The 15,647-nt window shown below is 35.0% G+C and overlaps 1 protein-coding gene across 2 annotated transcripts in view; it reads right to left on the bottom strand.

Moving 5' to 3' along the window:
• The window catches only part of ZPLD1 (zona pellucida like domain containing 1), a 272,321-nt gene that overhangs the window by 13,992 nt on the left and 242,682 nt on the right, over positions 1-15,647 (bottom strand). For both annotated transcript variants that reach the window (XM_017869531.1, XM_017869532.1), the window contains 5 exons: positions 12,704-12,924; positions 9,473-9,654; positions 8,018-8,090; positions 3,141-3,238; positions 1,601-1,681 (listed from right to left, as the gene is read on the bottom strand). In XM_017869531.1, the coding sequence (XP_017725020.1) occupies positions 1,601-1,681; positions 3,141-3,238; positions 8,018-8,090; positions 9,473-9,654; positions 12,704-12,924 (655 nt within the window). The remainder of the gene's footprint in view (positions 1-1,600; positions 1,682-3,140; positions 3,239-8,017; positions 8,091-9,472; positions 9,655-12,703; positions 12,925-15,647) is intronic.

Genomic DNA, 15,647 nt, shown 5'->3' with positions numbered 1-15,647 from the left:
TACACTATTTTCTCTTGATCTTAACTGTTTTCATCCACACTAACATTTCCTTTAGAATTTCTAGGTATTCTTTTCCTCCTAGATTCACAAAAAAAGGACATTTGGGAAATTTTTTTCTTTATACATTTCACTCTGAATGGTTTCCAACATGAAAACTGAAAAGATTCAGTACTAAGCTGCTTCTATATTCACACTAGAAGTCTGATGATCATATTCCAGATTATCAATATATGAGGATTATAGAAGTTTGGGAAAATAAGAGAAATGTCAAAAAAAATCCATAACCCTACCAAGCATAAATAACCACTGGGAACCTCTTGCTGTTTCTCCTTACAGTCTTTTCTGTTATATAAATGAAGTTCATTATATACACAATTATATATTACGATCCTTTTCCTTGATATTTTAATACCTTTAAATGTTAAAGAATCAATTATTTTCAAAGATAGAAATACCAATAAGACAAAAAGGGAGAAGGTAAGAGAAAGCCAACCATTTTTTTCCTATCTAAGACATAACTCTATAGGATTGTTATGCCTGTATGGACTCTCAACTTACTGGTTGTCCATCATTCACCTAGCCATTTCTTTATGGCTGAATATATAATTCGTTCCCATGTTTTACTATTGTAAATATCACTGATAGACCAGAACATCATAAATATTTTAAAATGTATTTCCCAATTTGTGAAGCTAGAATCAAAGAATATGAAACTTTTAAGGCTTTTGATACATACTGACATTTTTTCCCAAAAATGTTGCCCAAATTAACATTTCCAGAAATAGGATATGTAAGAGTAACAGTTTGACTGTACCCTCTGAACATCATCTTACCCTTGATTAGCCAATAAAGTGTATTCTTTTGGTTTCCCATTATATTACTTCCATCATGTGTCAATAAGCTGCAGTGAGCTAAGCCAACTGCATTTTACAAGCATGATTAGAAGACATTGCTTGACTCTCAAGTCTGTTCGGCTGTCAGATAAAAATGCTGAAAAGGAACTGGGATGATTGAATGGTTTTGTGATCGATGTCCTCTTTCCCCAAATGTATATTACATTCACTCTCTCACTGTCTATTGGGGAAGGAGGATGAAGTTATTGGCTCTAATAAAAAAAGGAGTGGTAGGTTATATTATAGTTTTATACTAAATACTGATAAATGAACAAAAGTATTTTGGGGTCTAAATTATCCAGACCATTACTTTAATTTTACTCTCCTTTTGACATATGAGACAGTCCAGCTGCAGATAAATAGTAACCTCTATTGCATTTCTTTTCCTGCGAATATTATGTCCTAACTATGCTTTTCCTAAGACAGTGAAATATTCCCATATCTCCTAAACATGAATAAAACATCTTTGGTGGACCTAACTTACTTACAACTCTGATTCAACAATAGCCTTATCAGCATTTTGTGTTGAAAACTTCTCTCAACTTTTATACTTTCAGCTTTTATAAGGACTCAAAGTTCAAAATATAAAACTTGAAATTCAAAAGCTATATTAGTGATTTCTAATTTATCTGACTTAGATTTTCCATTTCAGTTATCTACAACTGGGTCATTGGTATCAATACAATACTTAGACAGCTAAGTCTTACCTAAGGAAGAGATCATATCGAATGTCATCATTTGGGTTTCCTGATGGAGTTGTATAGCAATAATCCATTAAAACATTCCATCTGAAAGAATGTAAGCAAACATAATCTAGAGTCAGAATTTCCTTTTGGGTATTAGTTACTAATACAAGGGAAGTAAATATTGACAAAATTATTATCTCATGCAATATAATGGTTTATTACCTGTTATTTGCAGAGGTTTATTGTATATTAAAACTTTCTCTTATTCCATCCTGCTTATTTCACATGCATGCCTGCATCAAAACATCTCAAGTACTCCATAAATAGATACACCTGCTATGTACCCATACAAGTTTTTAAAAAGTAATAACTTTCTCCTAAACTCAAAGTGTTTAAAAATCTGCACCAAATTGTCAATTTCACATTAAGGTGGGTCAAGGTTAATGCCATAAATAATTGTGTACAAGACAACTGAATGCTCAAAGTCTGAGAAGTAAACTTTAAAATGAGCTACATAGATGCTTATATGTTCACTGTAAACAATAGCCTTTTATTTCTAGATATTACTGTCTCTAACAGATTCAGAGAATATTATAATAGCAAATACAGCAAAAGAGTTTAGAGCATAAATTGTATATCAGAATCAGTGGTTTGGCAATTGTGGAGTCCACAATAAACACTGTGTTAGGGAGAAGAAAGCCATGAGGCGCATACACATACACATCCTTCCTCCATAATGTTAGATTTTGCTCACACTTATACATTAGCCCACTCCAACTCTGATGTTATAAAAAAAAAATACTAATCCATGGGAAGTGAATGTCAATGGAATGGAAAAACTCCTGCATTATTAAAGGACAATTTTAAAGACTCATACAAGAATAGAAATATTCTTCAGGACAGGAAGAGGGAAGGTAAAGAAGAACGAAATTTCTAGAGTATACCAATCTCTTCAGGATGCAAAGTTTAAATATTAATACATGAGCAATCCAAAATAGGCCATTTTCACATTACTTTTTTTAATAAGGCAGGGTTAGAGCTTCAGCTTTTGAGTTCCATTTCAGTTTGATTGCTCTGAATTTTCTTAGGTATCATCTGAAATTTAAGAGTTTTTTATAGAGATGTTTCTGGAGATCATTTTATGTAATTTTGACACACTCTTATGCAGTGTCCTTTCATTTTTTAATAAATTCACATTGAAGAGTAACATACATATGGAAAAGCAAGCAAATCAAGTGTTCACAGAATTACTACATCTGGTTAACCATCTTTCCGATGAAGAAATACAACATTTCGGCATCCCAGATCTTCCCATGCCCCCTTCCAAGAACCACCCGCCTTCTTTGTGGGAAGACATGTTATTTTCCGATTAATGACACAACACGAGTGTAACCTCTTAAATTTTGTAATTTGTTATTTCTTTTTAGTAGCATGCCTAAATGGTGTGGCAATGATAATATTTTCAAACTGAGTTTAAAAATGAATGGGCCAACTTTATGACTCATGAGGGTTTGGGCAGTCAAAGTGTTTTGACCTAAAAAAGATAAGAGTTTGAAATTACCTGCCATCCAGATTAGTGGCTTGGACAGCTGCAAATACTTTGGTTTTCAAAGGTAATCCTATACTGGGGATAATTAACTGCTGGTTGTAGGTTGAATCCTAATGACAAAACAATAAAAAATCTATTATTACCTCCCCAACAACAGCACACTTACTACTTAAAACAACAATGTTAGAGAGAAAAAAAAGAAAGTAAATCAACATAAATCTGCAGAATCAATCGAAAAAGGATTTACGTGACCCTCTGGTTTCTTGGCAGAACTGTTATTAAGCCATATCCATGTAACAAATTGATTCCATGCATAAATCTTTTTGTTTCCATAGTTTACCATATATGGTGGCTAATGTTCAGTGTATCTCAATTATATTCAGTGGTCATTAGCTAATATTCAGTTTGGTTAATACTCAATGGTCAATACTTAGCTTACTTAAATTAATATGCCATTTATTTGATTATATTAGAGACTAATATTCAGTTTATTTAAATTACATCTGCTTCAATTTAAGCCCTTTACTATAGACACTGTAGGTCTTATACTTCTGATAATATTTTACTTACCCAAAATCACTTACCTGGCAACTTGAAATTTTTAAAATTTAATTGAAAATCAAAGTAAGACCATTTTAAAGTCACACAAGAACAGAAATTTTCTTCTAGGCACAATAGGAGAAAGTACAGGAGAACCACATTTCTAGAATATATCAACATCTTCAAGATGCAAACTTCAATAATATACGGAAAACCAAAATGAGACATTTACACATTACATTTTGTGTAGGGCAAGATTCAGTTATTGAGACAAACACAGACTCCAGGCTGCTAGAATACATGTCGTATGGTTCCTGCACAAATTCTGTAGAGGTCACTCATACATGGGTATCTCAGGACTTCATTTTTACTTTTCTACCCTTATTTTAGACCAATTCTAGAGAGCTTATTTGTATCATTCTCAAACCCACAGTAGATTAAAGCATCGGATTAGAAATTAAGAAGTGGCAGGTATAATCTGATAATGAAGAAAACCAGAAAAACTAGAGTGCAAAAAACAAACCAAAAAAAAAAACCCTCCAAATTTACGCAGTCATGTAATTTAACAGACAAACCAATTGTTTCCCTAAACTTAGTAATTCTGAAGACATTGCTGTTTGGCAGCAAAGAAAAGTTTTTAATGGTCATTATAAAATCTTAAAATCATTGGGAAAGAAAACATCCTGACCATACTCTCTTTAGAAGGCTTGGAAGAAAGCAACATATTTTGAATTTTATAATTTAAGACAGTAATAGTTTGGATGCTTCACTTTTGAGAAAAAAATGTTAATACGGAACATTTTATTTCCAAATAAAGTCAAATAAATAAGAGATATACTTAAAAACTGATACTCTTCAGTCTTTTGTTTTCTGTATTTTGGTGATAAATGATCACAGCTCCTCTAACCATGTCTGGTGGGTAGTATTTTTATGTAATTATCTTTCAGGCTCCCTTTTCCAACTTCTCCAAGTAACCTACACTTCATTAACTATACAGCCCTTTCATCTTATATTTGAATCAATATTGTCCAGAAGAATGCTTACTTTCTTTACAACATTATATTGCTGAGTCATATGGCAAATGACATATGATCCAGCTGTGGTTTAATTATGAATCATCAATTTTTTCCTACTGAAATTGCTTCTAAGAGGTAATTTTCCGACTTTAATTTGTATGGTGACTTTTACTCATTAGTAATATATTGTCCCTAAAATCAATTATATCCATTTTAATTTTTCTCCAGCATTTAAAAAGTGTTCATAATTATAATAACTTTATGTAATATTTGTTGACTCTCCACTCTCTCAGAAGGATCTAACATTTAGGTAGAATTCCAATACACAAAAGCATCCTTACTTTCCATTCCACAATGAACAAAACTGACATATTTATATTGCACAAAATAATACCACAGTTCAATTAGTAATCTTCATTCATGAAAATCACATAGTTGATGTCATTGGTTTTTTAAATATAATTTCCCTTCAGTATACTTACTGAATCCCAAAACACATAAAAATAAACTATTGTGCTACATCGAACTGAGTACAACTTTTCTTCTCCAAACAACAAACAGAAAATGAAAGTAGTAGGGATGTAATATAAAATTTCATCATCCTCAAGGGTTAAAAATGAAAAACTTTCCTTGTGAAACAGGAATTAATGGCTTCGAAGATTATAATATTTTATTTGGAATGCTACAATAAAATTACATCTGGCTAGGTACATGTTAATTATTTCAAACAAATAATAAGGATGATTTTGGATCAACTAATGAAGTGTATCAAAATTTTTTCTAATGTAACTTACTAATTTTTAGATATCCTGTAACATGGCAAAATACCATGATGACACTGTGTTAAAAAAGTTTTTAGGTTGAGGCATTGAAACTCTTCTGTATTATACAGCAATGATGAGCAAATGCCACTTTATATTTACCAAAACCCACAGAAGGTACAAGAGGAAGAGTAACCTAAACATAAAATAAATGTCAATTATGAATTTTGGTTAATAATGTATCCATATTGGTTTATTAATTTTAACGAATGTATCACACTAACACAAGATGTAAATAATAGGAAAAAAATGTGTGCAAGGGGAGGGGGTATGTTTGGGAACTCTGTACTTTCTAATCAACTTTTCTGTCAAACTAAAACTGCTCTATAACTGATTTAAAATGAGAAGTATTTTGGCACCGTCTATTTCACTTGTAGTCTAATATAAAAAAATTGGTTACCATATAATTAAAATATTAAGGTTATCATCTAATTGTTGGCTTTTTAAGCATTATAACTTCAGAGATTCTTTGAAGGATTATACCTTGTTAGCAACAGAACTACAGTACCATCTCTAGTGATAAAAGAAAGATCTTAATAACAAAGCTTTCCTGAAATCCACACTTCTAGATTTTGATTTTCTGCTATTTCAGTGAGAGAATAGTTTAATTTCACAGAAAGTAATAGTATCATTAAATGTCATATGGATATATTTTTCACTTTCTTAGGATCAGGAATTCTCATCTTTGTCTCACTCGATTATAACAAATAATATTAAATCCAACTAGTAAAAAAAAAAAATCCAACTAGTAATCTCAACTCTACCTCAGAGAGATTATGCATATAAATTATCAGACAAATTTTCCAGTTTAAACTTATATAAATATTGTTAACAATAGTAAATATCTAGCCTTATCAAAAATGAATATTGGCGGCCTGGGAGCGGTGGCTCAAGCCTGTAATCCCAGCACTTTGGGAGGCCGAGACGGGCGATCACGAGGTAAGGAAATCGAGACCATCCTGGCGAACACGGTGAAACCCCGTCCCTACTAAAAAATACAAAAAACTAGCCGGGCGAGATTGGCGGGCGCCTGTAGTCCCAGCCTACTCGGGAGGACTGAGGCAGGAGAATGGCGCGAACCGGGAGGCGGAGCTTGCAGGTGAGCTGAGGATCTGGCCACTGCTACTCCAGCCTGGGCCGGCAAGAGCGAGACTCCGTCTCAGAAAAAAAAAAAAAAAAAAAAGAATATTGGCACACGTTTTGCTGAGTCATGTGTAGAATCAGTATCTTGGCGGCTCTCTTCTTTCTCTCTGTTTTTTTTTTTTTTTTTTTTTTGGATTTTGGAGACTGAGTCTTGCTCTGTCACCCAGGCTGGAGTGCAGTGACGCAATCTCGGCTCACTGTAAGCTCCGCCTTCCGGGTTCGCACCATTCTCCTGCCTCAGCCTCCCAAGTAGTCGGTACTACAGGCCCCCGCCACCAAGCCTGGCTAATTTTTTTGTATTTTTAGTAGAGACAGTGTTTCACCGTGTTAGCCAGGATGGTCTCGATACCCTGACCTTGTGATTCGCCCGTCTCGGCGTCCCATAGTGCTGGGATTACAGGCATGAGCCACCGCGCCCAGCTGACAGCTTCTCTTTGCAGAAGGAAGTTCAGAAACGACAGAAAGGCAATCTTGATTCTAACACATTTTAATTTGTTGTTTAGAACTCTGTGGTGTCAGACTACAAACTTATAAACATGATTTTTTTCAATGCCTTTGGAAAATGTCCTACTACAATATTTATAGCTCATTATATTCAAAGTATAAAGCACTGACTTTTAAATCAGTTGCATGAATTATAACTCGGTGCCATGATGACATGAATAATAATGCAAAATCCGATTCATAATTTACAAAATGTTGGTTGATAGATTGAAAAATTGATATTTAAATCAGGCATTTAAAATGTATGAATAAAAATTTTTAATCAACATGAAAATATCATTTAGGGGATTAATGTTAGAGTTATAAATAGAAATCCATGTATTTTTCACGTTTTGCTGCCACTGTCGATATTTACATGACAAAAATTTAGATAATGCTGTGTAGTCAATCCAAATTATTTCAGATGTGACAGAATTGTCATCAGCCAAAACCCATATCGAAAATATTAACACATTTATCACCAAGGATGCTGCCAAGGCAAACACCGTTTGTACCGTTAAAATCTTTGCATCACACATTAAAAAAAATTTCCTAAATCTTGAAACTAACTGTAGCTACTCACACACCCCTACCTAAATAAACAAATAAATACCTGTAAAGGTAGATAGACATTTGAAGTAATTATTTAAAATCACACTTATGATATAACATTTAAATCATTTATCAACTTTTAGAAAATTTAATGGAGATGTTATTAAACCTTTATCACTAAGACATATGAAAATGCTAGCAAAAATAGATAAATGTTACCAAGGCATAACAGGGTTAATGTGGCTTTCAGTAGATTTTTATGTAAAAGCCATTCACATAAATGACTCCTCACAACAGTGAAAGAGAAAATAACATCCTTCACCCATCAACTTACGTTATAAAGGAGCAGGTTCAAAGTGCTGACAAATGTGCCATTGTTCTCTCTCACAGAAATAGCAGCTGAAGACCTAAAACACATTTAGAAAAAGGAAAGCGCTCATGAGATTTTAAAGTAAAAGTGATACCTGGATGTTAGATTTAAAGCACTAAAACTCCCAATTAATTCTGACATACTGTTAATTATGCTTGAAGTTGCTATACTGTTTAAATCTCTGAACAGATAAAATAATGAAAAAGCAAGAGGGAACAAGTAAAGCCAAGCTATTCTTCATGATCATTTTATTTTTAAAGCAATCTTTTTTGTTTGTTTTGCATTACTTTTAAGAGATTTGGCAGAAAAGGGCTTGAATCTGATGCAAATACACTTTCATCACTTCCATTACAAAAGAAGTTTCATGAGATCAGGGAATTTGTTTTACTTTGTTCATTGATAGAACATTGGATGGTAAATAGGTAAGTGATACGTTGGATAATCAATGAATTTCCATGGAATTGAAGCTCAGGAATGTGTTCAGTGTGGGGAGTAGGGGGCAGAGTGAGAGATGCATCCCTGTACACCCATATTCTTTTGACTCAAAGCCTTTCCTTTCTCATTCTCCACATCAAAGTCTTGCTTCTGTCCAAGGTACTTATCATCACTGTGCTATTAAAACCAGCTACGAATATTTTTTCACGGAAGTAGAATGTGACCTCCACATTTCCTCATAACTAAGATTAAGCAATAACTAAGACTTCATAATAGCAAATCCTAAAATTGGAGAAAGCATTCGCTTAATCATCCCATTTTGTCAAAAATATTCAGCAAATCCAGGTGATTATATTGGAATATGTACATCGCCCTCTCCGGGAGTATGTGCTTTGGAGATAATGAATACATGAATATAAACAAAAAGCTACACCCTCAGTCCATATTTGGAGCTCCTTGACTATATGTCATGCCATGTTTCTGGGAGAATCATGAGCACCCACGCAGGTGACAGCTCAACAGAGGGATGGAGATCCCAGAATCTGGGGTACAAGAGCCCAGCAGTGAAAGCATATGGCCGAGACAGAAGCCAACCAAAATTCAGCAATGTAGTTACCAAATGTCATACACACTGGAGACACCACAGGGCCTTCAGGGCCATGAAACACCCAAGGCTCTTGGGCAAAGGGAGTGAAGAGAACCCAAGGCAGACAACTGGCTAGTTTGAGTCAGCTTAATTTGGGGGAAAAATGGTTTGGGTCTGTTATGGATCATAACAATTAGAGATAAGTAGATAGATGGATACATAGATAATGATAGATAAACAGATAGAGATAAATATATTAGACATAATATGCTTCCCATTACATTGTCTGAACTTAACTATTTTCAATAAATCCTGCTATCTTTCTAAGTCCCTGAAAGATATGAAACGACTGAAGCAAGAATGTCATATGAGAAAGCAAGAATAAAATGCAAACTTACGAAGCAAGCTGGGTATTATTAACCAGGTATTCCAATGGATAACTACAACTAAATTTGTAAAGAAGCCCAGGTAGATAGCTGATGATTGTTGGTGGGTCTGGAGTATCAATATATCCTGAAATATTTCCTATTTGCACTGAAGTTGCATTTCCATAAGCACTGACTCCAGGAATTGTGGATACCTGTTAGAATGTTAGAATAGTTTAATGATTAAATGGCTATATATATGTCTAGGCACTTCATATACAAAATAAAACATTAAGCAAGATCAACTATAAAATGAGAAGGTTTTGAAATTGCAAGTTTATAAGTGAGAAATGCGATTTATAAATGGCCTGTAAGTAAATGAAACTTTGTATTTACCAAAACACTTTACTCATACTTTATAAAAAGAAAGGAGATTATAGGTTCAGACGGTTACAACAAGTAATCTGAAAACACTCATGGATGAAGCCAAAATTCTCTGGCATGGCTGAAAAAAAAAAAAAAAAAAAAAAAAAAACCCTGTTAATCTGAACCTTTTTCCCTGTTAGCTTCATATCTCCAGGCTCCAACTCTTGATAATAATGCTGTCACTCTCCCTACTTTCCCGTGATGTATCCTACTCCTCCCTAGGATCTCACCTTCCCTAGGAAATTCCCCTGACTCCTCATATGCAGTGTTTATCTCCATCATATTTGTAGGCAGAGCAAGAGCAGCCTGCTCGCTGGGCAGTTCCCTCAGCCATCATCGACACTCTTTGTGGGCAGGGACCATCTTGTCCACCTTTGCAAAGTCAGCATAGCACAGCGACCAGCATCTTGGGCCCCATAAAGGATTTTCAAATGAATGAAGGTTGTAAATTTTCTGAGGACTGATCTTCTCAGGGTCTTCCTGTTTAGTTCATAAGGATACTTATCTACTTCTAGGACACTAGTTTATAGGTGGGTTTTGGGGGTTCATGAAGTATAAAAATGTTGTCCATGTGTATTTTCTTGGGTCTGCTTGGCCTTCGTTGAATTCTCCAGTCTTACTAAAATTTAAGATCCACCATTTTAGAAATAATCAATAATTTTTTGACCTTCATAATACCAGAGAGTTCTTCGACCTTGTCAAATACAAGAGGGCACTCAATAAATATTTTAGCAGATACTACTATATTACTAAGATCTGTGATAATTTTCAACAATAGAGTAAACTTTACACATGAACCTAACAGCACATGGGTAAAGCCATGGCAATTATCTAGTTAATTTATAAATGGGACAAGAATCTTTATGAATGAAAACATCATTATTCCAATCCAGAGACTTAGTAGCCTACTTAATTTTTTTCCCATGCAGGAATGATCTTAGAGCAGTTGCCAAAGCTGATAGCACCTAAGGCAAAAATGAAAGATAAGCAAATCTTCCCCTCCTCCCACTACTTGCTTGATTTGACAGCTAAACACACCAATTCTGTCTACGAAAATAAAAGACATACATACATATATATATATATATATAGCAATTTTTTTTTTCTGAGACAAAATCTCACTCTGTCACCCAGGCTGGAGTGCAGTCATGCAATCTTGGCTCACTGCAACCTCCACCTCTTGAGTTCAAGTGATTCTCCTGCCTCAGCCTCCCAAGTAGCTGGGATTAGAGGTACACGCCACCAGGCCCAGCTAATTTTTGTATTTTTAGCAGAGGTAGGGTTTCACCATGTTGGCCAGGCTAGTCCCAAACTCCTGACCTCAGGCGATCTGCCCACTTCGGCCCCCCAAAGTGCTGGGATTACAAGTGTTAGCCACCATGCCCAGCCTAGCAATTTTTATAGCAGACTTATTCAGCTTTTTAAAATGATAAACAGCACACACATTGCAAACTTTTCCTGGCTTTTCTCCTGAATGGTTTTCTAGGCAGCAGGGCAAGGTGACACATTCAGACAAGAAAGGGAAGGAAAGGCTTCAGGGCATGGTGGGAGACCAGGAAATGCTGCTCATCTCCACATAGGCTCTTTCCTTCCACACAGAACAGGAACTTGTAATAATCAACCTGCATCACCCTCCCTTAGGCCCACTTCATAACCTCTCTGCACACAACTCAGAGAGTTGAATAAACGTTTTTAATAAAAAGAGTCAACAATACTCAAGCTGCAGGCTTGGAAATGGTCATGGGCACAATATTCTAACTGCCCTCTGGGAAAAGATAAAGAAGAAGATTCAAAGAAATCTATTTTCTCTGTCTTCCATCTCCCACCAAGTCTTAGAAACCCTGGCCTTGGAATAATCAATCCTTTCTCCTTAATATAAAATAATAACCTGTGAAGAGTAAAAGTCAATATCTCCTTCCCTGGGCTAAGTGATCATGTTTATTGTGCTTCCTTTTTTATATTTGCAAATTTACCAATAAGATTATATTTAAATATGCAAAATAAAAAATAGTACTAAGTGAATTTCAGTGTAACTATTTAACTCATACTCCTGTCACATCACAATATATTCACTTCTATTAATTTTAATTCACTAGAGAGTCAATTCCTTATTCAACTCTATTTTTGGTGTTCAATGCATTAATAAACAAATGAATGCTACAAAACAGTATTTCTAATTCAGGGTGGAAATGTTTGAAGAGATGTTTCAATTTTCACAATGACTACAGAGAGTGTGCTACTGGGATTTCATGGTAAGACTGGATATGATAAACATTTTGAAATTCAAAGGACAGTCCCACACACTTAAGAATATTATACCAGAAATACTGACTGCCCCTTTTTACAAAGTACTCGTGTCGATCATTCAATGGTAAGCATGAAAGAAGATTACAAGCTTCCCATTCTGTCTTTCATCTTTCTTTCCAAATGAGGTCACTGAAACAACAGGCCAAGTGGTTCACTGCCAGACTCACTGGAACAAACATTGTTTGAATGGACAGATACTTCCTTCTAAAGTCTGAGGAATATGGCTAATGCTAAACTGTAGAGACAGATCCATCAGTGTCACTCACACAAAATAATGCTGCTTAGAGGGGCACAGCTGACCTCAGGCCCTTTGACTGCCCCACTGCTATAAACATAACCATTATTGGAAGATGGAATTGTGTATTTGGGAGTGCAGGCCTCAAACAGGCAAAGGAAAGTGATTTGTTCAATTTTATTGTTTGTTTGTTTGTTTTTCTTAAGAGGTAGATTGGGCTTCTTATCCTTTCATGAAATGGGGAGATTTTTTATTTATGACCCCAGACCTAGCACAAAATGTCACACTAATCTTACCACCAAGTTGTTTCCACAGCCCTCCAAGGTGCTGAGGTTGATGATAAAAATGACCACTGCTGGAAAGGTGTTGTTATTGATGAACCCTCTGCAGTGGGAGTCCCCATGCCTTCCATTCAGTGCCAGATCTGTTTCCGAATAACCCGAGAAAAGTACCGTGCAAAAATTAATCTTCATTGTAATGGCCTGTACCCCACAATAGACACTGATGTCTCTTTCAGCTGAAATAAAAATATATAAAAAACAAACATAAGTCAGAAAAGCAGAAAGAATCATAAATAACATTAACATCCCACTGATATATTTATTCATCTCCTTTGTCTGTGTAACTCATTTTTATATTTGATACACCATAATCCAATGTGCCAGCTATTAAGTAGACAAGAAAAACAGCCTTTTATTTAGTTATTTAAGGAGAGATCTTTGAGTGTAGAGATTACAATTCACCTCTGTTTCCTTGTGCTTGGTGTCCAGTGGATGTATATTAAGTGTTGATCAAGTATTGCCAAATGACCAGAGAATTGAGTGGAAACAAATCAGGTTACTGAGGAAATTCAGAACGAGAGCAACTGGATTATTCAGATGACCTGTCAAGAGTAGTGAAAATCACTACAAATGATGCATTTTCTCAAGTATAAGGAGAAAACAGTTGAAATCCACCCTAAACCCAATTGTCAAGCACTTTGGTATTTGGTAACCCATCTTATGGGTTGTATAAATAAAAGCCATCCATCAGAATTCAATTTTATTTTGCCTAAATTAAATCACACTAGAGAGAAAGGGAATGAAAAATAGTGTTGATATTATGCACAAAAATGCACAGCTCACTATAAGAAAATTTTGCCAATGACTACCCATGCCTCAGTAAAAAAAAAAAAAAAAAAAAATGACCTAAACATGGAAATGTAAAACACAATTTGCATGGTTCTCCATGACTCCATGGGTTATCTGTGATGGGATCTAGCCTCTGTCTATAGAAGTGAGCACACACACATGGTCTTCATATCTCTATTTAGTTATTTTTCTACTTGTAATGTAGAAAATGTATAAAGGAAATGGGGAGAGTGGCTGCTGGGTAATTCCCTAGAGGCAGATTATTTTACATTCATCAAGTTCTAATAACTGCTATGGGTTGAATTATGTCCCCCCAAAAAAAGATATGCTGCAGCCCTAACCCTCAGTACCTTAGGCTTTATTTGGGAAAAGGTTGTTGCAGATTAAATTAGGTAAGATGAGGTAATACTGGGGTAATTACTGAACCCGTAATTCAATATGACTGGTGTCCTTATAAAATAAACATCCAGTGAAGAGACAGACACACAGGGAGAGACCATGTGAAGGTACAGGATTGGAATGATGCATCTACAACCCGAGGCACACCCAAGGTTGCTGGCAAACCACTGGAAGCTAGGAAGAGACAAGAAAGGATTCTTCCCAGACTTTCAGAGGGAGCATGGCCCTGTCTGGATTTTGAACTTCTGGCATCCAGAACTGTAAGGCAATAAATTGCTATCTTTTAAATCACCCAGGACACAAGTTTCCGTTGTCTCAAATCACATTGTTTGTGGTACTTTGTTACAGCAGCCCTAGAAAACTAAGAGAGTGACTTTACCATTTTTTTAATCACCCTGTTATACCAATTAGATAAAGCACCTGAAACAAGTAACAAGCTTTCAACATGTAGAAACAAATAAAAACTGATTCTGCTTTTCAATGGGGAAATGACCTTGATTGTTCAAAAGAGGAAAACCAAACAAAATAACACATATTTTGGTGAATCATGGTATGTTCACCTAAGTATGTAAATTTCATTCAAGGTTTTAGCATAGAATTAATTTGCTTAAATAATTCAGTCCTAATCTAACAGTAGAAATGTTCAATAGCATTATCTTTTTAGAGTGTTTATTCTATATACACACTGGGTTTTTTTTTCTAGCAAAGCGAGTCATATTTGGGGAATGTGAATAAGCAATATGGAAACGTCTATGTTTTTCATAAGTTTAAACTCATTAAAATTACCTATAAAGAAAGATGAAAATCTTTTCATGGCCAAAACCAAAAGGCTAGGTGTTATAGGAAATTCTACACAGTATTTCCTTTGTTGGTGGAAAAATAATGAATTAATTATGAAGTATACTTCGCCAACCCAGAAAACAATTAACACCATTTAAAATTAAGGGGCTATCTCCATAGCCTTCAGCAACATTAACTATTTAAATGCAAAGATAATTTTTAAGTGATACTTTTTTCTAAAATAATACAGTTTATTTTAATAAATGTTTATGAGTATCTATGAAGTATGTCTTAAATCTACTGATTTTTCTCTATCTACATGCTATTCCTTTGCTCATGCCATCATTATCTCTCCCCTGGAATATTGTACTAGCTTCCTAACTGGTTCCTTTATTTCCAGTCTTAATGTCCTTCAATTAGTACAGCTGTTAATATATTAATCCAGTCATGTCATCCTCATGCTCAGATTTTCAACAGCTACTTTTTCCCATAGGCCAAAAGCCCAAATCTTGAACTAGGTGCTCAAGTCTCTCCATAATCTGTTACCTGCCTACCTCTGCATGCTCCTCCCTCCCTCTCTCTTCTATCAACCTTGCTCCCTAAATTTGACTCTGAACATTTTTCATGTCTTTAAAGGCATCGCCTTGAGTGATAGAAACCAGAAAAGTAGTTACCTCCTGGGGTGGGAATTGCCTATAATAGGAGCACGAGAAAAATTGGAGAAAATATAAAAATGTTCTCTATCTTGATTTGGGTGGAGGTTATATAAATATATACATGTGCTAACATTTCAAGCAGTACCCTGAAGATTGGCACATCTTATTATATGTAAATTATTCCTCACTAAAGTACTGTGGGCATTTTTAAAAGCATAATACAGGAACGCACACAAACTATGTGTATCAGTGCTCTTTCTTCTGTTTGGAATGCT

This window comes from Rhinopithecus bieti, unplaced genomic scaffold (genome assembly GCF_001698545.2).
Source record: "Rhinopithecus bieti isolate Rb0 unplaced genomic scaffold, ASM169854v2 scaffold_4640, whole genome shotgun sequence".
NCBI lineage: Eukaryota > Metazoa > Chordata > Mammalia > Primates > Cercopithecidae > Rhinopithecus > Rhinopithecus bieti.
The sequence above is the reverse complement of the archived record's forward strand: the minus strand, read 5'-3'. Positions and strand labels throughout refer to the sequence as shown.